This window comes from Cydia splendana, chromosome 1 (genome assembly GCF_910591565.1).
Source record: "Cydia splendana chromosome 1, ilCydSple1.2, whole genome shotgun sequence".
In the NCBI taxonomy this organism is placed as follows: domain Eukaryota; kingdom Metazoa; phylum Arthropoda; class Insecta; order Lepidoptera; family Tortricidae; genus Cydia; species Cydia splendana.
In genome coordinates, this window is record NC_085960.1 from 31766373 (window position 1) to 31789924 (window position 23552).

Consider the following 23552-nt stretch of genomic DNA (forward strand, 5'->3'; position numbering starts at 1 on the left):
GATGTAAGGTCGTAAGGTGTATGACCAGGTCACTTCCGAATGTCGAGTGATTGCGAAAATGGACTACTCGAATACAACTTTTTTTTTTCCTGATTAAAATCCAATAGCCCTTGCCCTTATACCAAAGACTTATACCTTAGCTGGTGCTGTCTCTGCGTGCGGCTCATCTCACGGGCAAGGGCAGCATCCGCTCAGTGTAGACCTTACATACAAGTGTTATAAGGGCCTCTACGTGTTGTTCGCTTCGACTCCGCGCACGCATACCAAATGTCCGCAAACAGCAAAGTTCCGTCTGGGTAGACATCAGCGGCGGTAGCATTGTCACCATGCCTGCCACGTTCATACAAGTGCGAAAGAGACGCATGACACACCAGGCGATAAAACGCGACCATGCTACTGCCGCAGGATTTCTAAAATAAGTGGATCTACATGATATTTTGTGAATTAGCGTAAAATGGACAATTTATTATAAGAATATTTATTTAATTAGTTGCATTAATAGTGGAATTAGTTGAAATCATACTTGAAATCATTTTAGAGAAACAGTGGTTTTAATCGTGATTTGATCAATCAAACCATTTGTTACAACAATAAAATAGCTGTATTAAGCTTATTTACAAACAAGATATTTCTTATCTCATGCTTGACCATAAAAATAATTTTATTATGTAGGGAATAATCACACAACCGCGACAATAAATATAAATAATGTAAATACTATATAAATAAAACAGAAACCGTCATTGGCCAAGGTTCAGCTTCACCGCCAAGTCACTTTCATTCTCGATTTTTATTTCTTTGCTAAACGCTTTCTTGAGTAACATGTCGATAGCCGCTTCCTCTGCAAAAATAACATCGTGTTAAATCACTACACCTTATAAAACAAAGTCCGCCGCCGCGTCTGTCTGTTTGTGTGTTTGTTCGCACTCAAAAACTACTAAACGGATTTCCATGCGGTTTTCACCTATTAATAAAGTGGTTCTTGAGGAAGGTTTAGGTGTATAATTTGTTAATTTGTTAACCCGTGCAAAGCCGGGGCGGGTCGCTAGTTATATATATAAAAGTACTTATACTTTGTTGACAATAACGGCCGCGCAGACACCGACAGACAACTCAATATTAGTAAAAAAAAGCACGGCAAGTGTCTGGCACGCTCAATGTCTGTAGATATCAATGGACCCTAGGGCTGATTTAGACGGCACGCGAACTCGTATGTACATTGAGGACTATTGGTTACAACCAATTCAGCCTAACAATCAATAAATGAAACTCGCATGCGAGTTTTCGCGCCGTCTAAATGAGCCTTAAAACTGTAATATATCAGACTGTAGTCTTACCGGTGACTTGTATGGCCAGCAGCTGGTGCACGATGTGCCGCGCCGTGACCTTGAACAGGTCCCGGTTGTCGATCTTCTTCTTCTTGTAGTACGGCATCAGCAGCTTCACCACCAGCCCCGCCACGTCCACCTTCTCAGATTTCTTCTCCTCCTTCACTATCTTCTCAATTTTATGTTTTTTCTCCTTATGCCTTTCTTTATGTTCCTTATGTTCTTTAGATTTACGTCTTAAACTTAACTTACTTCTATCTTTAGAGTGATGATCACTTTTATGCTTATGTGATGTTTTTGTTTTAGTAGGAGAGATCGGCTCTTTAATAGGCTTTTCTTTTTCTACAGGCTTTTCTATAACTACTGGTTCGGGTGGATTTTCTGAGAACATTTTCAGCGCTTGTAATACTTTGTCGGCTTCTTTGCTGAGCTGGTGCGCTTTGTCCAACTTTGCGTCTTCCTCGCTCATTTCCACTGGGTTAGAACTGGCTGCTGATGAATTATGAGATTGCTCGGATGAAATATTTTCAATACTTTTTTCTGTTTTATTCTCGTTGTTAGATTCAATTTGATCATCTATAACTAGCTCTTTTTCTGACTCACTACCTGAATTATTGTCCTCTGCGATTGATATCGGTTCTGGTTTAATTTGTTCTTTTGGAGCAACCGTTTCTATGGGTTTCTTTTCATGCGAATGGTCAGTCTTTTTGTGATGCTTCTTATCTTCGTGCTTTTTGCTATCCTTTCGTTTTTTCTCTTCTGTTTTAAATTTCTTAACTTCCGGTTTTTCTTCGTCACTTCCAGACGATTCTCCAAACAAATCTTTAAGTTTTCTTTTTGCTTGTTTTGGTGATTTACTAGGTGATTTATTTTCATTAGATTTGTTATGTTTATGCTCTTTATGTTTTCTATCAGATTTGTGTCGTTCAGGCTCTTTCTTGTGGCTTTCACTCTTTGAATGTTTCGATTCTTTATTGTTTTTGCTGCTATGTTTATCTTTATTAGGCACACCTTGCAACGTAATATTGATCACAAAAGTTTTCGTTTCAGAATCTTCTTTAGAGTCATTTTTAGAATCATCGGTTGTCTCAATATTATCTTCAGGTTCAGAGTTATTTTCTATCTTGAAGGTGGTGTTGTTGTGAATATCTTCTGCGTGTTTAGATGTAACATCTTTAGTGTCTTCCAGTTTGAATGTGTCTTCACACGGGCTCTTGTTGTCGTCTATGAAAAGTGCGTCATCCTCACTTTCATCGGGAGTATTATCTGAAGATATTTGAGAGGCCTTTTTGAAGAAGCTCTGCAACTTTGTTTGTTGAAACGGGTCTCTTTTGAAAGAGTTCGCTTTTCTTTGTGCCTCTTTGTCCGCTTTAGAGAGAACTCTTTCTTCTTTTTTCGATTCTACGACATAAAATAAATAAAATATATAATTATGAAAAGGCAAAAGTAAATTGATGTAAAGATTTAGACTTAACATACCCATTTCTAGTTCGGCCGCTGTGACAAAGCCCATGTTCTTCTTCCCCTGCTTCGATTGTTCAAACTCCTTCACAAACTCTCTGAGAGTATTACGTTTCTTCGGTTCGTAGGTTTTGAGCGCCGGATAGAGACTGTCGTCGTGAGATTTTATCGAAGATATCTGAAATGAAAGTGGTGTTGGTGATGTATCTAATAACGTAACTATAGGATGTTAATTATATAGGATACCACTCCGGGTAGAGGGTTGTTTCATTTGAAAGTAATGCCATTCGGGTCAGTAAACTCTTCTTAAACACTGCTTTGACTTAAAGATTAATGTCGCGTTTTACTTGAATGTTGAACGGGTGAACTCGTACGCGGTATGGCGGATGGGCGACGTGTACAAAATGTTTGGTTGTCCCATTGACAACCCCTATGGGTTGTACGTAATGTTTATTTTTCTACTCGTCGACTGTAATCTTTGAATTAAGATTTCGTATACCAAATTGCAATTGTATACCAACTTTTAATGTTTGGGCTCCCAACTCAACCATAATATTCACTTCGATACGGTTTATTCTATAATGAAATTAACCAATCACAGCTCGCCGCGGTCAAGAGGGCTAAACATTTTGTTGACTCGTAGAAAAAGTATTGTATACAATAGTGATATAATCAAGCTTTTCAATCTCGTACCCACTAAGGCCACTCAGCAGCTGCATCGTGGCCTTAACACGGTAATCGACTTAAAAGCTCTCCATTAATATATCACGATTGTATAAAATACTATTTTCACCTATGATTTGCGGGCCCCGGCGACTTCCCATAGAACAGCATATACGGTTTGAAGAACTCTGTTATGTATATTTAAGCCGTTATTACACACCGTTTTGAGAACAGCGCGGCGGTAAAGACTGATGACGGTGCTGGCGCAGAACGCTTCATACTCCAAGTCTGCGGCGCACTGCTCCACGTCGGTGCGAGTGAGAGGGTGCACCGGTTCCTCCCTCCCTTTCATAGCCGCCATGTTGTTGTTTAACGCGTCTTTCACGAGGGACAGGTAGCTCTCGCGGGTTGCCACTGTTAGCCCATTTACCTGAAATTAAAAACTTGTTTGGACTCAAAACATTAAAACCTACAGAAAATCAATAGTATTTAAAGTTGTAGTTATTTCAGTAAACATACCTTTGTGCCCGTGCTTTCCGCGGCCCTGCACTTGGAGTATTTAGCAGCCTGTTCGTCGCCATCTTTATCCTTTCTTTTGTCCTTCTCTGTACTCTTCTTTCTTTTGGCGAACTCCTCGAGTATGAGCGAGCGCGTCTCCTGCGCGACGCGGCGGCGGCTCTCCTCGCTGTCCGAGCCGCTGTCATCGGCGCCGTATGCATCCGCTTCCCTGTAAACAAATAGTATTATTTTTATTTTAGGGCATAATAAAAATAAATACAAATGATGAAATTAATTCCTTTGTAAATTTTACATTTTCAACGCTTTAATAGCCATGACATCCGCTGATGCTCAACAAGACTGACTGAGTTAGGGCTTATTTAGACGATGCGAGAACTCGCATGCCAGTTACATTACATTGCGAGTTTTGATCGGTCGGTTGAATTGGACGTAACCAAACAGTCCGCAATGTAACTAAAATCGCATGCGAGTTCGCGCGCCGTCTAAATCAGCCCTTATGCATGTTGATGTGACGACTTAACGTGCCCAATTTCCTCTCTGATGTTGCATCCTTCTCTAACCTACATATGTGTCCATAGCACTCACCTCTTCTGCCCGTACCGCCCCTCCCCGTACAGCTGCGCGGGGTCGACATTAGACACCAGCCCGCCCTGTAGCCGCGCCGACATGGCTCTCCTCTGATGTTGGTCTAGCGCTCGCCTGACCGCTCGCTCGTCGGCGCAGACGTCGCAGCGGTCTACGCATTTCGGCGACTCCTCGCCGAAGAAATCCGCGAACGTTTTGTGTCGACATCTGTGGATTTAAAAAAGTACTCTTATTACAAAATCATATATTATGTGTTCCGTTCTCCGCCTGAGATCATTATGAGAGAGCAACGTCCATTGTCCGATCAATAGATGTCGCCAACCTCTATGTAGTCGCTCCGCTTCTCGCCGTGACGTAGTTTCCTCCTCCCCTCGCTGTAGCGTCGGTGGGCGTCGAGTACATAAAGTAGGCCCGTGGTTGCTCTACTTTGGTTACTTCCATAGTATAATTACTTACGGCCTTATATTGTGGGGAAAAGCTGATGAGAATTAGCGTATCGCCGGTCAGTTTCCTAATTCGTCAATTTTGCTGATTCAACAGTTTAATGATTAGACTGTTTCTTAATTCACCAATTTCCTTTTTTGCCAGTTTCACTAAATTGTCAGAGCCCCTATTAAGCCAGTTTCTTGAGTCGCAAACTTCCTTATTCCTCAATTATCTTAAGTTGTCAGTTTTGCTATTTCGTCATTTTCCCAATCCGTTACTTTCCTTGTTCATCTCATGGTCTAATAAAACATGGTCTTCCATTCCCAGAGTGACACGCGATTACGTCACAATAACATTGCCACTTTATTTCAACATAACATGTTACATGGGTACATTATACCTATGGTTAATAAGTTAAAATATTTCTTTATAATTTTATAATTTTCATTTATATGTATTTTAGCTTAAATTTTACAATAACACGTCATTTTTAATTACTCGTTAGCAATATCTTCCGATTCACGAAAGAAATTTCAGACTTTCGGGTAATTCTGTTTATACTACTGGCAGCACAGGATAGCGCTGGGGACATTTGACAATTCGGATCTAGATAACTTCATGCCCTGACCGTCATCCTTGTCGAACGCGTGTTAATTGTTATTTCCTTCTCGCTCAGTGTCAGCAGTCGCAGTGTTTTCCAAACTTTTCACGTCGTAAGCTTGGTAATTAATGTGTAACTGTGAATTAGTTTTTTAAACGTTTGTCTTGTATAGATAAATAAAGTTTAATTTAATACATTAGATTTGTTTTATTTTACTATGTTTCTACATAAATAACTTAAAATTAATGCCGTTAAAATAATTTTCACCGTTGGTTAAAATTCTCCCACATTTCAAAGTTTGAGAACCTGTAAACAGCATGATGACGTAGGCGCGTGTCAGTTAGGTCATACGCGAATCTCGGAATGGAGTACCAGGCGGAGTATATTATTATACCATGGTTCATCTGATAGTTTAGTTTGTCAGTTTTCCCATCTCGTCATGTTTATGATTTGCTACTTTTTTGGGGTTCCGTAGTAAACTAGGAACCCAGCTGTTTTTAAGGCGATCTTAAGGCGATACAAGACATATTTTTGTACTCAGCTAAAAGTCACGAAATGTAAGTTTAATATTTTTAAACCACATTGCCATATTCTTTTTAAAAAAACATAGTCATGTCTTATTTTACACTAAAACTGATGGAATAATAAATAGATATTAAATATTATAGGACAATCTTTACACAAATCAACCTAGTCCCACGGTAAGCTCAATAAGGCTTGTGTTGAGATTATCTGGTGATACAAGGCACTACGGTACGCGGGACACAATAATCCCAAGGTATATTTTATACACCGAAACACGACTATAAGACCCTGGCAACTAGTGAAACTGTCGAATATAGAAACCGATTATCTAGGGGAAATGACCATTCGACCAAACTGACGAATAATTAAATTAGCACATAAGGAAACTAGCAAATTTACGAAACTGAAGCCTAGCAAAACTGGCGAAAGAGTAAACTGAAGGTTTAGGAAAATGACCCACTAGCGAAATTGTCAACCTAGTGAAAATGACCAGAAGGTAAACTGTTGAATCAGCAAAATTGACGAATTAGGAAACTGACCGGCGATACGCTAATTCGCTGATGATTTATGTAATATTTATTTTACAAAAAAACTTTTCTATCCTAATACGTATATTTTGAATAAACCTAACCTGATTTGCTCGCAGTAGTTGACCATGATCTCGAAGCTCTTGTAGGCGTTCTTGCAGCGTTTCTTCTGGTCGGGCGTCTTGGCGCGGCCGAGCTCCGTCTTCAGCAAGAAGTCCACGGCGTTGCGCTCCGAGCGGCAGTAGTACACGCGGCAGAATGACGGCTTCCCATCGCGGCCGGCGCGACCTGATTCCTGGGATGATTGTCATTGTTTGATTAGACGATTTATAGAACAGGTGGAAACTACAATAAAAATAAAATATGTACAAAAGCGAACTTTTGCCTTTAAGGGATCTCTTGCAGTTAACATTTAAAGTCACTTTGGTTTTTTTACTTGGGTATTTTTTTTTTTAATTTAGTGGGTTTAAATTGGGGTTATTCGACGAAAAAGATATGCGAATTAAAATTTCATTGCTTGTTTTCTATTACTGATGAAAAGTTAAGGAAGAATAGTGCAATGAACAGCCCTTTAACGTACCTGGTAATAGGCCGCGACGTTTTGAGCCAGCCCCCAGTGCGCCACAGCTCTCACGGTCGCCTACACACATTTAGATAAATACATCAATAACATATATTCATGCAATTTACACAAATACGTTACCCGCATTTCAAAATTAAACCTACTTGGTAGCAGCGATACTATTTGTCAACCGCGCCGTTATCTTTCTATTTCCGAACTTACAGTAAACACATTTACTACAATGTTCGAGAAGCTGTTATGTTAAAATAGGTACTAAAAATAATTAATACCTACTCCTTCATACTCAAAAAGACCGGACTGCTCCCGCAGGAATTCCCTCGAGAAACGGGTCGTTGTTTATGGACATCTGTTGCGCACGCCTCCATTTTCGCCCTCTAAAGATCAATAGTTGGCTAGATGCTAGTGCTACACTATAGTAGCATGATCTGACCTTATCCACGCCCATGCCGAAGGAGACGGTGGCGCACACGCACGGCACCTCGCCGCGCGACCAGCGCTCCTGCACAGACACGCGCTCCGCGGATTTCATACCTGCAGAGTTTCGTGACAGGGGTAATGATTATATCATCAAATTATTGCATACAACAGGCTCTGATGGACGAGAAACTACTACTGGGAAAAAATAAGGAGGCCTCTTCCATCTTGAATATATTGACTTCCCATCAAAGCGATATTGAGATGTCAAATAGAACCCAATAATTTTAAACTTGAAGGTCGTTTTTTGGCTGGCAAACTTAAGATTCTTGGGAGTTGAGAGGTTTAGTATGTACTGTACTGGACAATTGTCTCTCGCAACTATTTAAGCCAATACGAAAACGCCCTTTACATCCCCAATTGTGGAATTTGTTTGCAAGCTTTTTGGCCAACGGCCAAACAAATGTATTTATGTGCTGGCGATAAAAATAATATTGGATCAAAAATAGTCATAAGAGAAAACAAACTTTCCACAAAAATAAACATTTAGGGTAATTCACCAGTAACTGGCCACCCTAAACTAAAAATGAATTTGATTTACCTATATACAATAACTTATGTCGGTGCCATAACCTACTCAAGAATGCATTTTAGTATAAGGTTTCAATAACTGGCCATCAGCCTTCAATAACTAGCCACCTTATACTAAAATAAATTCTGTTTATAAGTAAATATAATTCATTTTTAGTTTAGGGTGGCCAGTTACTAACAGGTGGCCAGTCACTGGCCAATTACCCTACATAGCTCAGGTAAAATTTGTTTATTTGGCGGCAGACTGCGTTTCGAGTTAAACGTCAAATAATATAAACCTGATCAAACAACAGCTGCATGCATTGCTTGAACAGCTACTATCCACATATTTACCTAACATGAAATTTTCCATAGGTACATAGAGTAGGTACATACCTCCATGATATGCCAATGATGGTAAACCTCTTTTGTTCAGCATATTTGATATTTCCTCAGTTTGATCGCGAGTTCTACAGTAAACAATAACAGCATTATTGTCTTTCTGAAATATAACAAAAATTGTATTAGAATATTTCATAATGTCAACAAAAAGTTAGAATAAAAGCAACAAAAATAGTAGTTTGTGTTACAATGGATCAAAATGATATATTTCCGTCAAGGGCGTACATTGAATCCTGAATGAAGCGATGGATTCTAAAGTAGAATCTTGAGCATAATGAGGGATTCAAGTGTTAACGCCCAAGACGAAATAATTTTGATACCGTGTGACACATACTGCTTTTCACAAAATATGTATTATTTGACCAAAAAAAATAGTATGCAAGAAAGAAAAAATCGTGTCCTAGAACAAAAAAGTACAACTTTAATCCCTCCTAGCAGGGAAGAAAAGTGCCACTTTGATCCCTCCTAGCGGGGAAGAAAAAGCCCTTTTTCGAATATAGGTGATATAGGTGAAAAGTAAATTTACAAAATCTGTGAAACTCACTGGCTTAACATTTTCATCCTCCTTTAAACTCTTCTTTAAAAATTCCATTAAATGTCCAATTTCATCATCAATACAATTTTGATAAACAACATCATAAAATAAATTCTTCCTAAAACTAGGCGTCTTGAACTGTGCTACCGGGGTCAGAAGCTTGAGATTTGCCATTATGTCTTTGGTGACTTCTGAACTCGCTGTAGCAGTTAGGGCAACCCATGTCACAGATTTATATTTCTCTCTCAGATCACCTAACTTCAAATAATCTGGCCGGAAGTCATGACCCCATTCACTGACACAATGAGCTTCATCAACAACTACATATGAGATCTTCTTATACTTAATGAGATGTTCCATCAATGATTTGAAAGTCGCTGTTGCAGCCTGCTCAGGCGTTACATAAAGAAACCTTGTGTTGGGCTTCATACTTCTCAAATCATTTAGCACTCTTTCTCTATCTTTTGTAGTCATTTTAGAGTTGATTGATTCTGCAGTGATTTTGATCTTGGTGAGGTGGTCTATCTGGTCCTTGATCAGGGCCAGCAGTGGTGAGAACACAATAGCCACCTTGTTGTCTTGCAACATGGCAGGCAGCTGGAAGCACAGGGACTTGCCCGAGCCCGTGGGCATGGACACATACACATCATGGACCCCTGTAAGTGTACATTATAAATCTTTCAAGTTTTGAGCCAGTAAGTATAATGAAGTTAAAAAATAAATAAAATGATAGGAAAATAATCTTTGTAGCATCTTGCCTGATAAAAGATAAGTTTGCATTGCATTTTAAGACCTTATTTAGTCTTTATATTTTGATAATAAAATTGTGACTTGATGACTGAGATTAAATAATTAATTAAGATATTTTTCAAGATTTATTACAAATATAATAACAATTATTTTGAAATCCCTTTTCAATTTGTTGTTTTTGTTTGATAATAACTGATAATAATGAGATAAAAGAAAACAAAAAGAAAGTGCGATTTTATCATACCTATCGCATCTTTAATTTGGCAGCACTGATATAATACGACTATTTTGAAGCGTGATTCTTCTCGTGCAATACAAGACCTTTGTGTTCTTACCAAATATAGCAGTATAAAAAATATTGCGTGTAATATTTGGTGTTTATTTATAAATTATTACTGAACTCTTATACATATTTGTCTGTTTCACACGCTTACCTCTAGCTACCGCCCTTACAGCACGTTCTTGAAGTTCACTTTTAAACTTTCGGTGTCCAAAATACTGCGACAGTTTCTGTGTTATATTATCCATATCGAAGACTTTCTTTTTGTCGCACAGTCGTAACAGGTATTTCACTTAATTTTAAACACACAACACAGTGAACTGTGTTATCATCATAACACATTATTTATTTAAATATATGCAAGTATTTTCAACAAAAATAACAATTATCAAAACAACCTCAAAATCAATCTGACATTTGCGAATTGCCATAGAAATTCCGCCAACCGCTAACTTTTATCAGACCGTTCAGATCAGGCTGTCCAACTGCAGAACCAGACACCCGCAAAAATTTAAACTTTGTTAGACATTTGCTTTAGATATTTTAATAAAATGTGTATCGTATATCGTATCATAAAATATTCAAAGTTTTTGCCACAGATTATACCTACAATGAGTAAACGCAAAAATCCTTCGGGAACGGACAACTTAAATGGGGACTTCTGCGAGTTCTTGATGGAATTAGCAGAATTTGAAAAAAATGTTAGTCGGAACATACACAAGTACAATGCCTACAGGAAAGCAGCAAGTGTTCTAGCTTCTCACAGCAAGAGAATAGAATCCGGAGATGAGGCCAAAAAATTAAACGGAATTGGTGAAAAAATTTCAAAGAAAATTGATGAATTTCTACAAACCGGAAAACTGCAGAAGCTTGAAAATATCCATCATGATGCGGAAGCTCAATCCATCAGTTTACTTACGCGAGTTTCAGGAATAGGTCCCGTGAAAGCAGCTGACTTAGTTAAGAGCGGAATTAAAACTATAGAAGATCTCAGAACTAACCAGAACAAATTAAACCATCATCAACTAATAGGTCTAAAGTAAGTACACATAAAGATAATTATAGGTACCACGTCGATGGCAAATAAACAAACGGCCCGCCTTGTGATAAGTGGTTACCGTAACCTATGGACGCCTACACCTCCAGACAAGCAAAATGCGCGTTGCAGACTCTTTACAAACCTGTACACTCCTTTTTAGAAGAACCCCATACCTACTAACTGTAATCTCTCGACGAAACAAAAATGATTGAATTTTTTGTAAAATTTCACACATTTATTATCAAAAAGATGGTGATGTGGTTGTAAAACTAATGTTAATTTTCAGATATTTTGAAGATTTTGAAAAGAAGATACCAAGATCGGAGATACAAGAAATTGAAACAAAATTGAGAGCCAACATCTTGCAACTAGATCCTCAATTCACCGTGACAATTTGTGGCAGTTACAGGTCAGTTTACAATTGTTCTTCTTTTGTAGGTAGGTAGGCTACATACCTTTATAAAGATTAGGTTGATTTACGATGCTTTCCTTGTTGAACTCTCATTTAACCTCTGCAATACGGTCCCAATTTGTTGCTAGACTAGGGTCTAGGTAAGCCGGTAAGGGTGTTGTTGGTAGGCCAAAGAGGTCCAGCATATCTGCAGTTTAACCCTTAAATGCATGGTGTACGATGCAGCGTGCAGCGTACATTACAAAAATATCTAATTTTATACATAATTAGATAAAATCTATTTATTCCTATATATTATTCCAATTGTAAAACCAATCCGTTTTCCGATTTTTTACTTAAATTAACGCAATATTTTAATTTATAAAAATTACATTAATTTTAAGACGAAATGTCGGAAAATTTGAAAATATCCAGTTTGATGATTTTTAGTATGTGATTTTGGACGTTTTTTTTTGGGGTTTGTAATTATTTTATATTTAAAAACTTTATCATAAGTGTATCTAAAATAGTGTATCTTTCTGATGGTAGTAAGATTTTTCATATATCTCTTCCTGATAATTATATATTTACATAAATATGATTTAGCCTATGCAACTTCTAACACTGATTTCGCAGTGAAAATCGATATTGTAATTTTTTTACCATTTTTCCCATAATCAGCAAACAATTACGTAACACATATACACCGTGTTTTTATTGAATTCCGTTAACTTCGGGGTATAGTTAAGTACGTTTATAAGAACTAAATGGCATAGTTAATTTTCAAAAAAAAATTTTTTTTTTGTTTTCTTTTTTGTTTTTTTTTTGTTTAAAAAGTAATTAAATGTAGCATATAGCGTTGTTGTAACACGGGCATTACATTTAACTCAACCAAACAATTGAAATCTGTGACATATCAATGTCATTTCGTACATCAATCGACCGAGATTGTACTTAAGTTTAGTAGCAAATGTATGAACTCATTCTAAACACTAATCAATATGTAAGCCGGCCCTAAGGCAAGTGTACACGCTTGTAGAGGCCTTATAGGAAAAAAATAAATTATGGATTATCTCCGAAATGGACTTAATTAGAACATCGGTGTCTTTGAGAAAGTTACTTGATTTAAGCTCAGGAATGCACCCTTGAAATTAACGGAAATCAAAAAAAACACGGTGTATTAATTTCGGGCAAAAAGAAAAATTCATGCATTTAAGAGTTAATAAGAAATACTTTTATCTCCTTCTGTAAATAAATGCAGGCGCGGCAAGCAGGAAAGCGGTGATATAGACGCGCTCGTGACCCACCCTTCTGTGGTAGCGGACAGTAAGAAGAAGCACAACGAGCAACTGCTTAGGAACACAGTGGATGCCCTGAGCGGATTGGTTACTGACACTATTTCTATGGGAGACACTAAATTCATGGTATGTGGACTAACGCTTTGTAACTAAAACATTTTTCACGAGAGGTAACGCTAAAAAGTTTACTCTGCTCATTTTATTCTCTATTATTATACGGCATACTCATCTGGGGTAACCTAACGTACCTATGCGATATGAGTGTGCATGTGTGATGTGTGTGTAGAATGACGTGTACGATTGCTTCATATCGTGTTGACAAAGCATTTGCATGGAACATAGTTTCTAGTAATGAACAAGTGCTTTAAATGCGACTCATTATTTACTTTATATGATTTCGCAATTAAACATTGCAATGATGAGTAAGCTAAAACTGACATTTCCCATTTTTTACTAGGGCGTATGTCGACTACCCGCATTACCGGCGCGCCGCTTGGACATCAGACTAGTCCCACCCGCGCAGTACCACTGCGCCGTGCTGTACTTCACGGGCAGCGACGTGTTCAACAAGCAGATGCGTGCACACGCACTCGAGAAGGGGTTCACGCTCAACGAGTACTCGCTGAGACCGGTAGGAGTTACAGGTAGACACAGACTTCTGTCTCTGTAGTGTAGGAGAGTAGTGTCGGGTCTGAAGGAACTTTTATTTTTGACCTGCTAAAAGGAAGCGTCTCTCGCGTTTCTCTTCGCCAAAGGCCATACCTCGGATCAAAACGTACGCCGCTACTTCTGTGTCTCGCTTAAAAGGCGGCTATAGCATTTTTTGTTTGCGAGCTTTTCAGGTGGTATAATAGCAATACAATTTTGTGACACTATTTAATGGCGAGACAACGACCTTGTCTGACCCGCATCGGGCTAGTTTTATGACTGGGGCGTCCTAATCGTATTCGTTCGACAATCAAGAAGTTTCTGGCCTTTAACACAATAACTATTACTGCTCCCCAGGTGTGCCTGGAGAACCAGTGCCGGTATCCTCGGAAGAAGACATATTCGAGTACATTGACTACCCTTACAAGAAACCCGAGGATCGCAACATGTAGGCGGGCATAACACCGTAGCACCCGAAAACCGCTTCAGTGTGTAGCCACCATAAAGGAGTTATTACATCTATCCTTTTTTACAAAGTTACAAGATACAAAAGGTGCTCGGCAAATGGATGGCAATAACCCCTTATAATGGCGCCAAAATAAAAGTTTCGTGAATTGGATATAAAAATATAATATCACAAGGGAAACTAGGACGAGATAACATAATTCAATTAACAAAGTAATTGTCTTACAACTAGTTTCGTATTAAATTTATTACATAAGGAAGTCATGAGGTCGAATTTAATTGACTAATTATTAGATTTTTTAACAATTTCAGTCAGTTCATTGCTTTTTACAATTTAAAAAAGTCTGTATTATTTTACTTTTAATATCAAAAAACTATAATCTCATTATCTGCCAATTAATTTGTCATGTGATTGTTAAATGATTATTTTATAAATACGATATTTAAGTTATAATGGAGCAACATGATTCTTGAATACCTACACTAAAACTATTGTTTAACATTACAAGTACAGTATGCAAGTAAACTTTGGTAATCACATAACTGTTTTATCATAAATACTTGAATTCATAAGTAAATAATTAACCTAAAAGTACAAATATTCATTCAACATACTCGTAATAATATTATATCACACCATATCATAGTAATCTTTTGCAGACTAGTAATATTTTAGCCTTATTATGCTTGACTTCAAATAGTACTGTTTTCATTTAAATACAACATAAAAGTTTTCATAATACTTAACGTAAAAGGAATGCCATCATTCAAACTTCAAAGTACATATAAATCAGGCTGAATTAATTTAAAAATAAGTATGTTTCGTCTTCTATTGGGTTAATATTGTGTCGTTTATGAAAATAAATTGATTTTGCCACTGAAGCTATATTTTATATGTTTTTAGATTGAATATCGTGAAACTCCATGTGATGTCAGTCTCCTGCCTTCTATCACGAGAACTCACGATTACTTTGATGACTCGATGTTAGCATTGTCCCGCATGTAACAAAGACAGATCAGCCGATGTTATTTCTTGTCTTGTGTGTCATAGACGAATCTTAATTTGACTATTACATTTATTGTGTAAAGAGTTTAATTCAATCTTCGATTTCATTGGTCGTGACTGCGACGTAGAGTTCGCAACTCTGTTGGTGTGTCAAACTTTAGCAACCTCCCCTCGCCCATGACGAGCACTAGAGCTTACCGACCACTCCATTCATAATCAGACTTGCGTTCGTGTTTCGTATCACAGACAGATCAACCGACGTTAAATCTTGTTTTCGTATTTTTACGCGCGCGTCATTAATAAGACTACTTTTCACTTTATAATAAGGGCTAAAGAGATCGGTCACTGGTCGTGAGCATGCACCAACGCGTACAACTGCGACGTAGGGTCCGCGAGCAACTCCGTGGGCGTGTCGAACTCGAGCAACCTCCCCCCGCCCATGACGAGCACTCTCGAGCACTCGAGCACGCCGACCACGCGGTGCGCGATTAGGAGCACGGTGGAGCCGCCGAACGCGCTGCGTATCGTGTCGAGGATGAGCCGCTCGGTTTCTTGGTCGAGGTTCGCTGTCGCTTCGTCTATTAGGACGATCTGAAATGAAATTGGAAATTCTCATGACTAACGCTGGGCAGTAGCCCACAAGGCAAAGTCTATGTCCAATAGTGGACGTTTTTCAGCTGATATGATGTAAAATGATGATTATTAGATTTAGATTTCTTTATTTCAGGATGAAAATTACAAAGCTGTGGAAGCAGCCATTTGTTACTCCTGTTTTCAAATGCGGAAATAAGCATGACGTACAGAACTATAGGCCCATTTCTAAACTTAACACAGTGTGCCTAAATTGTTTGAGAAAATCATTTATGATCAGATTTTTCCTGTTCTCAGACCCCTGTTAGTACAAGAACAGCATGGATTTATTGATAAGAAGTCCACCGAAACTAATCTTTGCGAATACGTTGATAGAATCTTATCTGGCATGAATGATGGTTACCAGGTAGATGTTGTGTATACCGATTACTCTAAAGCCTTTGACAAAATATCTCATCCTATACTTTTACAAAAACTAGAGTTAGTCGGAGTGCATGGCGATCTCCTACGGTGGGTTACCTCGTATCTGCGGGACCGATCTCAGGCAGTAGCCGTTAAGGGTTTCAGTTCTAGTTTTGTCCCTATCAGTTCAGGCGTCCCTCAAGGATCTCATTTGGGACCCCTGTTCTTTAATGTTTTTATAAATGACGTGACTTCCCATCTAAAATCTTCAACCTGCCTTTTATACGCCGACGATAAAAAGATACTAAAACTTGTTAAGAGCATTAGTGATTGTCAAGCTCTACAGGAAGACTTAACCCGATTTCATACATATTGTCAATTAAATCGTTGGCACTTAAATATAAATAAGTGTAATATAATTACCTTCAGTAGAAAAAAACAAATTATTTACTACGACTACCATATAAATAACGTGTCATTATGTAGAGTTTCTACCATTAAAGACTTAGGTATTCATTTGGATAGCAAATTATTATTCAGCGACCACACTGAGAGCATAATAAATAGGGCCTTCAGTTTACTTGGGTTCATCTTGAGAACTTGTAAAGAATTCAAAGAAGCTATCACCTTACTCACACTCTTCAACTCGCTAGTCAGGCCAATTCTAGAATATGGATCTACAGTATGGAACCCTAACTATAAATGTTATATTCATAGTATTGAAGGAATTCAAAAGAAGCTCATCAAACATTTAAAGTATAAAAACCTTCGGTCAACCCAATCGTTTAACCTGGATAAACTGGTGTCGCTCGAAAGCCATTAAGAGCCAACAGGAGTGGTCATTCCTCCATACAAACGTAGTCCTCGTTTTCCTCCGTGGTTTTTGAAGCTAGAGCAATGATTTTTTCAACACAGATTAATATTGTCAATATCTGTGTCGGACCGTTTTGCTTTTTTTGATATTTTTGTTTTTTAAGGCGCTAGAGCCCTTCAAAAACGGCCAAAATGGCCTAATAGACTATGCCGCAATGAGAGGCGTGGTATTCAAAACTGATATCAATTAGCCAAAAAAGCAAAACGGTCCGACACAGATAATTTCATAATCATTTAGATTTCCAAATTTGGTTACGATTGGTTAAGTTTTGGGGGAGGAAAAAGAGGACTACGAAACCTCGATTTTTGTCATTTTTACGCAGGATTTTTCGCCTCAGCTGCAGTTGTCCCTATCGCACTAATTTTAGGGGCGGAGTCAAGTTTCTAAATACGTACACAGCCAGAAAAGTGATGGGCAATAGTCGACATTTAATGTCGATAATCTAGTGATGTAAGAAGTTATCGATAAACCGTCTTGTGTGAAAATATCTAGATCCTAAGATACAAGGGGTTTTGGGTTGAGAGTAGGGAACACATTTTTGTAGTTATGATATACAATCTATTATGAACTTTTTGATTCTAATATTTCAAATTAGAAATCAAAATCAAAAATATTTTATTGCATGGTTAAAATGGGTTAACAAAATTTTTAGGTACCTACAGGCACGCTTCGTAATTGTCGAGCAATTTAGGGTCCTAGCTGAATTGGTTGTTCCATACTTACTCGTGCTCTATGGAATGTCCAATTTAGCTAGAACCCTAAATGGCTCAACAATCACGGAGCGTGACAGTACAAATGATTCATGTTCTGTATATCCTGCCCTACAATGGCGTTAATATTTGGTTGTCATGTCTAAGGTACCTGCGCCTTGTAAGGCCCATTTTTTGCAATACTTAAATAAATCAAAAATAAAAAAATATTTCGGAAATAAAACTTTATTGAAATATTCCTTATTTATTTGCGAATAAAATCAACATAAAAGTTAACAAATAAAATTAAAATTTTTAAAGAAAATAATCATTTTTAAAAACCTCGAATGTGGGTCTTTTTAGGGACATAGGCACTTATCATGGCCCAATTTTAAGCAAGTAATTTTTAAACGCTATCGAAACAAAAATTCTCTTTATGCATTAAAATTTACGTATTAAATGCGTTTCTTAGGTAATCAGTCTCTTATAATATATTTTTTGGTCATAATTGGACGGTGGGCCACCTTGGGCTTAGCAAAACATAATCTATCAAAAAAACAAATAAAAACTTTATAAAACATAAAAATAACATTTTTCCTCTGCTTATTCTAACATTTGTTTAAATTTAAACAACGAATAACCTTACAAATTGCAAACATTTTTTTAAACAATTTTAGTGGGCCTTATTAGGAGTATAGAAAAAAGTTTCCGATCCCTTTAGTATTTGGCGCCATGAAAAGTATTAAAAAAAACCGGGCAAGTGCGAGTCGGACTCGCGCACGAAGGGTTCCGTACCATAATGCAAAAAAAAAAAACGAAAAAAAAGCAAAAAAAAAACGGTCACCCATCCAAGTACTGACCACTCCCGACGTTGCTTAACTTTGGTCAAAAATCACGTTTGTTGTATGGGAGCCTCATTTAAATCTTTATTTTATTCTGTTTTTAGTATTTGTTGTTAAAGCGGCAACAGAAATACATCATCTGTGAAAATTTCAACTGTCTAGCTATCACGGTTCGTGAGATACAGCCTGGTGACAGACGGACGGACGGACGGACGGACGGACGGACAGCGAAATCTTAGTAATAGGGTCCCGTTTTACCCTTTGGGTACGGAACCCTAAAAATTACATTGAACAAACCAAAGATCTGACAACTTTAAATTCAAACCAAAAATAGTAAAATAAAGTATTTTAACCTATAAAAAATAAAAATATTTTATTTTGCTACTATTTCTATTACGATAGTTATATTATATTTAAAAAAGAAATTATAATGGCCCATTGTCATTCTATGATCCAAAAAATTATCATATTCAACAGTCCTAATAAGGCCCATCCCATCGGGCTATCTTGGGAGCCCGTGTGGTGGGCCTTTATAGGCACTTCTCTCGGCAGCGACAATTATTTCTATATAATGAAAATAAACAAAAAATATAAACAACGCTTACCTTCATAGGAATGTCTTTGAATCTTAGAAACTTTGTATCAAAAAGGAATACTAAAACTATTTGTTTTTTTAAAGAAACACTAAAAAGTATGTGAGTGTGAGGGTATAAACAGCAAGCCATTTGCGACGTGACTGACAAAGTGTCAACCACTACAAAGATGGCGGCATCTACCATTTGACATGAACTTGCAGTTATCTCTATAGCACTAACCGAACACGGGCGCGAAATTTTAAATCATTCGAACGGTTGTAAGTATAAATTTTTGAAAGTGGGCCATCTTAGGAACAGGGCCATCTTTGGCGGAGGTACCTTATACTTCGTTTTTAAGCATTATTGAAAAAAAAATAGTAAATACTAATATTAACCACTAAGTACATAACTACATATTACAAAAAAAGCTAAATAATTATACGATTGCATGCTTAAAAAAGACACGTCACCTTCACTCTAATGCTAAACAAACGAAGAATAAGAACTAACAGCGATAAGACCGCCTGTTGCTACCTTTATCTACATTGTAAATCGGTTTTAGGGTTCCGTACCCAAAGGGTAAAACACGGGACCCTATTACTAAGATTCCGCTGTCCGTCCGTCCGTCTGTCACCAGGCTGTATCTCACGAACCGTGATAGCTAGACAGTTGAAATTTTCACAGATGATTTATTTCTGTTGCCGCTATAACAACAAATACTAAAAACAGGATAAAATAAAAAATTTAGTGGGGCCTCCCATACAACAAACGTGATTTTTGACCGAAGTTAAGCAACGTCGGGCGGGGTCAGTACTTGGATGGGTGACCGTTTTTATAAATAATGGTACGGAACCCTTCGTGTGCGAGTCCGACTTGCACTTCGCCGGTTTTTTTTAAATTTGTTTTTATGTTTGTGGTGTAATAAAGAATATTTTAGAGTCAGACCAAGAAAAGTCTACAGCAATTTTGATAGCACACGCAGTGCAAGTCTTATTTATATGTCACAATTTCATAGAAGCGACGTTTGAAATAATACTTGCACTGCGTGTTCTATCAAAATCGCTATAGATTTTTCTTGGCCTAACTCTACTTTAAATTACAAAGTAAGGCCTAAATTATAAAATAAGGCCCATCAATGTTTTTTTTTTTGTGTTTATTAAACTTGATATTTTGTCTATAGTATTAGCGGACATGGCCTCAAAATTTAAACCCGCTTAAGAATCGGGCCTTATTTCGTGCATTATATACAATACTACCCATTTTTGTGTAGTCATTATTTATACTATAGAAGCATTGTTTGAGTAGCCAATTATTTAAACAGTATTTTTTTAAAGGGCAACGGTGGCAATATTTTAAGGTCTGGATAATAAGATACAGATCTTAATAAGGATATCAATGTAAGTGAATGTTACCATGACTACCAAACAAACAAATGTGATAGAATTTCCCAGCTGGCATTGTAACATTCAGACAGTTACCTATGTACCTAATCTGAAATATGAATAAATTAGTAATATTTTAAACAGGAAAGTAAACCGAATTTTGGCCTTTTGCTGGACACAATCACAATAGTAATTTGTTTTACAAGAGGGCAAAGATTATCGCCACCGGTTGATGCATTTGCAGCACCAATGGTAGAAAATGCAAGCTCATCATCAACTGCATAATCGACGTTTGATATGACTATTGAATCCGAGCTTTTTGATCATGAATCATGATAAAACAAAATTTTAGAAGGTCGCAGAATAGTGGATTTAAAATATTTATTTTCTGTGATCTCAAATATCAGGCACGATCATACAAATTGTACATTTGCTGATCTTGCCTTTGTCATTGAAAGACGTAAGGGTTTACACAGAGAATATATATTTAAGTGTAATATGTGCAAAAAAAAGGAAACGATACACTCTGAAGACCCAAAAAGAAAATGTTAGTAAATATTGCTCCTCCCCATGGTTACTTGGTTCCTTATTCAACCTACCTGAAATTAAACGAGTAGGTTAGTAAATTATATCATTTTACATTATAAAGTTAAATGTTTAGGTATCTCAATCACTTACTCACTGGTGGACATGGACGCAAAATTTTTGCCCATCTACTTATACTATCTTATAAAAAATGAAATTTTGAAAGTTAGCACGCTTAAAGTTCGTTTTTTTTGCATTAAGGTAACAGATTTTGACATGTCTTATTAAAAATTACCATTGAAAAATAAGTCATAGCAAATATGTTAGAATTATAAATCATATTAATCATATTAATGAGCAAGAGCAACCTAAACCGGCGAGCGTGTATGAGGAATGTTATGAATGTGAAGGAAGCGAAAGTGGTATGTCAGGATCGTAGCAAGTGGAAATCCGTGGTCTCTGCCTACCCCTCCGGGAAATAGGCGTGATTGTATGTATGTATGTATGTATGTATTAATCATATACTTTTTTATATTCTTTTGCTTTCATAAGATCATAAGTAATATAAACTAATTTTTGAAAGCGTTTTTCAATAATTATTAATAAAAAGACACGTCATGATTGTTTACCTTCTTTCTAATGCTAAAAAATAACGAACTATAATAACCGGGCCTTATTTGGTACAGAACCTTGATTTGATAGGTACATCGGATATTCTGGGCCCCTGAGTTTGTTACGTAAAGGACAAAATGGTGACATGTGGTTAGAGCTGATACTGTTAAACTAGTGGTTCTGTGCGCTAAGTATAAAAAATAAGCTTCAGCGAACTCATTAAGCCTAGAAAAAACCCTACACCCTACTGCCACTTAAGTCAGTCTTGAGTCTTTGAATCAATTTCCGTAGTAGTACTACTACTACTAAGGTACTAGGAGGTAATAAGGCCTATAGTAGGTATAATAAGGCCTACCTGAAAAATAATGTTCTTACAACAGTGTAACCGTGTTAGTTATTTGAGTAACATATATGTAAAGTGATACAATTAAAAGCTAACAGCAAACCAGTACATAAATTATATCTTATGTACTTCTTATGAATTACACTCTTATAAAGGTTTCGGCTAATTACGCTTAATTACTTGAATAAAGGTAGATGAATTGCGTGCGGTCCAATAGGTAACCACAACTCACGGAGTCCAAAACAATAAGCTGATCAGCAAAGTCAAGTAAACAAAGCCAAGTCACAGTAGTAGAAAGATTATCGAGTTCCGTAAACGTAAGCCGGGTCAAAAAATTCAATCGCAACACAGTAAGTAATAAGTGAACGCCTCGTGGCAGTAACGCACGAAAAATAACATTGCAAATTGTCGGCAATGAGGCGCGCGCGGGTGCAAGCGTACGCATCTGTGTGCGTGCATTACACACACAAATACAGTCTCTCACGCCCCGTCAGAGCGACGGGTATATTCAGCTTGAAATCTCAAAATTGACTTTTAGCTCAGCTCCCGTTTCGTCTTAAAAGATCAAATATTTTTGTATAAAGTATTAAGAAATTTAATTGACTCCCCTTATTTGTTAAGTAGACTTAGCTTTACAAACGACGTAGCAATAAATTATTCCATATTCCCTTTACTAAAAAGAAATACAAATCAAACTCCTTTCTGATAAGAGCTTGTAGATTCCAAAATGATTTTTTCTCAAAAATTGATATATTTAATGACTCCTTGACTAAATTCAAACATCAAGTACTTCTGGTTTTAAATGAACAATCGAATTAAAGACACTGTAACTTTACACTTTAATTGTATATTTAATGTATAACAATAGTTATATCTTCATTAATTAAGCCCTTGTCCTAATTTGACTGTTGTTGTTAATTTTTAATTTTAGTTATCCCGTATTTTGTTTTTCTTTAATGAGCTAATAAGTGGTGGCAACTGTATTGGTTTATGAAGTTTGTATACATTAGTTATAAGAATCATGTACCGTTTGTGCCCAAATAAACATTAAAACAAAACACTATAAATTTGCTACATTCGTGTTCGATATCAATAGTCCTCTGCTAGCCAGGTAGGTATTGGAATTTGAATTAACGAAGCAAAGCCAGTATGGTATCTTCAGCCCCACACCGTTCTATATCATGTTATATCTTCGCGTCAGAATTGAAGTATAGCAGGAGATCTAAGGTCCACCACCTTGCATTTTGGAGACAAAGCAAACCGCTTGGAACAGGTGTTCCTGGGGGTGATCTGAGCTGATTAAGCCCGGTTGCCAAGAGGTTCCCCCCAGCAGGTGGGCAGGGGGGGGGGGGGAAAAGTGCCTCCGGCGCGCCTCACTCTAAGCTTTATATCTGCATACATCTTGCAACTATTTTCTGTTGCATGAAAGAGATGAATGATGTGATGAATGATAGGGGAGGTATCCTGGATGTCGTCCTATCTCGGGAGTGCGTTGGTGAGGTGAGAGTGACTCGTGCTGATACAGACCTGGTGTCTCTGGACGCCTACCACCCACCGCTAGACATAGATATCACATTTAGTGCCAAGGTAAGGTCACGACCGCAGGATCCTAGTAACGTAAATGTAGATCGCGACTACAATTTCAAAAAAGGGGACTATTCACGTCTATATAATTTACTTAAAAGCGAACAGTGGCAAAAT

At 37.3% G+C, this 23552-nt stretch overlaps 3 protein-coding genes across 3 annotated transcripts in view; 1 reads left to right on the forward strand and 2 right to left on the reverse strand.

Annotated features, from left to right (window-relative positions):
- Positions 1-532: 532 nt before the first annotated feature.
- LOC134793204 (ATP-dependent DNA helicase Q5-like) lies at positions 533-10639 on the reverse strand. Its single transcript, XM_063764786.1, has 12 exons — positions 10324-10639; positions 9149-9795; positions 8599-8704; positions 7649-7749; positions 7216-7275; positions 6740-6930; positions 4557-4763; positions 3972-4179; positions 3673-3882; positions 2808-2967; positions 1338-2729; positions 533-841 (listed from the first exon to the last, which is right to left on the reverse strand). Exons 1-12 carry the CDS (start codon positions 10415-10417, stop codon positions 741-743), a joined length of 3477 nt encoding a protein of 1158 aa, XP_063620856.1. The 5' UTR covers positions 10418-10639; the 3' UTR covers positions 533-740.
- A 136-nt stretch (positions 10640-10775) lies between these two features.
- On the forward strand, positions 10776-14892 carry LOC134793338 (DNA polymerase beta-like). The gene is made up of 5 exons (XM_063764883.1): positions 10776-11208; positions 11495-11617; positions 12861-13023; positions 13355-13541; positions 13903-14892. Exons 1-5 carry the CDS (start codon positions 10781-10783, stop codon positions 13995-13997), a joined length of 996 nt encoding a protein of 331 aa, XP_063620953.1. The 5' UTR covers positions 10776-10780; the 3' UTR covers positions 13998-14892.
- The window catches only part of LOC134793193 (ATP-binding cassette sub-family C member 10), a 37242-nt gene continuing 27848 nt past the window's right edge, over positions 14159-23552 (reverse strand). The window contains 1 exon segment of the mRNA XM_063764777.1: positions 14159-15607. Coding sequence (XP_063620847.1) covers positions 15359-15607 — 249 coding nt within the window. The 3' untranslated portion in view covers positions 14159-15358.

Excerpts from the sequence above, each read along its gene's own strand:
- LOC134793204 (XM_063764786.1), bottom strand. The coding sequence starts at position 10,417 with ATGGATAATATAACACAGAAACTGTCGCAGTATTTTGGACACCGAAAG. Across the intron at positions 4,764-6,739 it reads AACTACTGCGAGCAAATCAG|ATGTCGACACAAAACGTTCG; the intron begins GTTAGGTTTATT and ends TTAAATCCACAG. Across the intron at positions 3,883-3,971 it reads CGGAAAGCACGGGCACAAAG|GTAAATGGGCTAACAGTGGC; the intron begins GTATGTTTACTG and ends TTTTAATTTCAG.
- LOC134793338 (XM_063764883.1), top strand. The coding sequence starts at position 10,781 with ATGAGTAAACGCAAAAATCCTTCGGGAACGGACAACTTAAATGGGGAC. Across the intron at positions 11,618-12,860 it reads ACAATTTGTGGCAGTTACAG|GCGCGGCAAGCAGGAAAGCG; the intron begins GTCAGTTTACAA and ends AAATAAATGCAG. Across the intron at positions 13,024-13,354 it reads TGGGAGACACTAAATTCATG|GGCGTATGTCGACTACCCGC; the intron begins GTATGTGGACTA and ends ATTTTTTACTAG.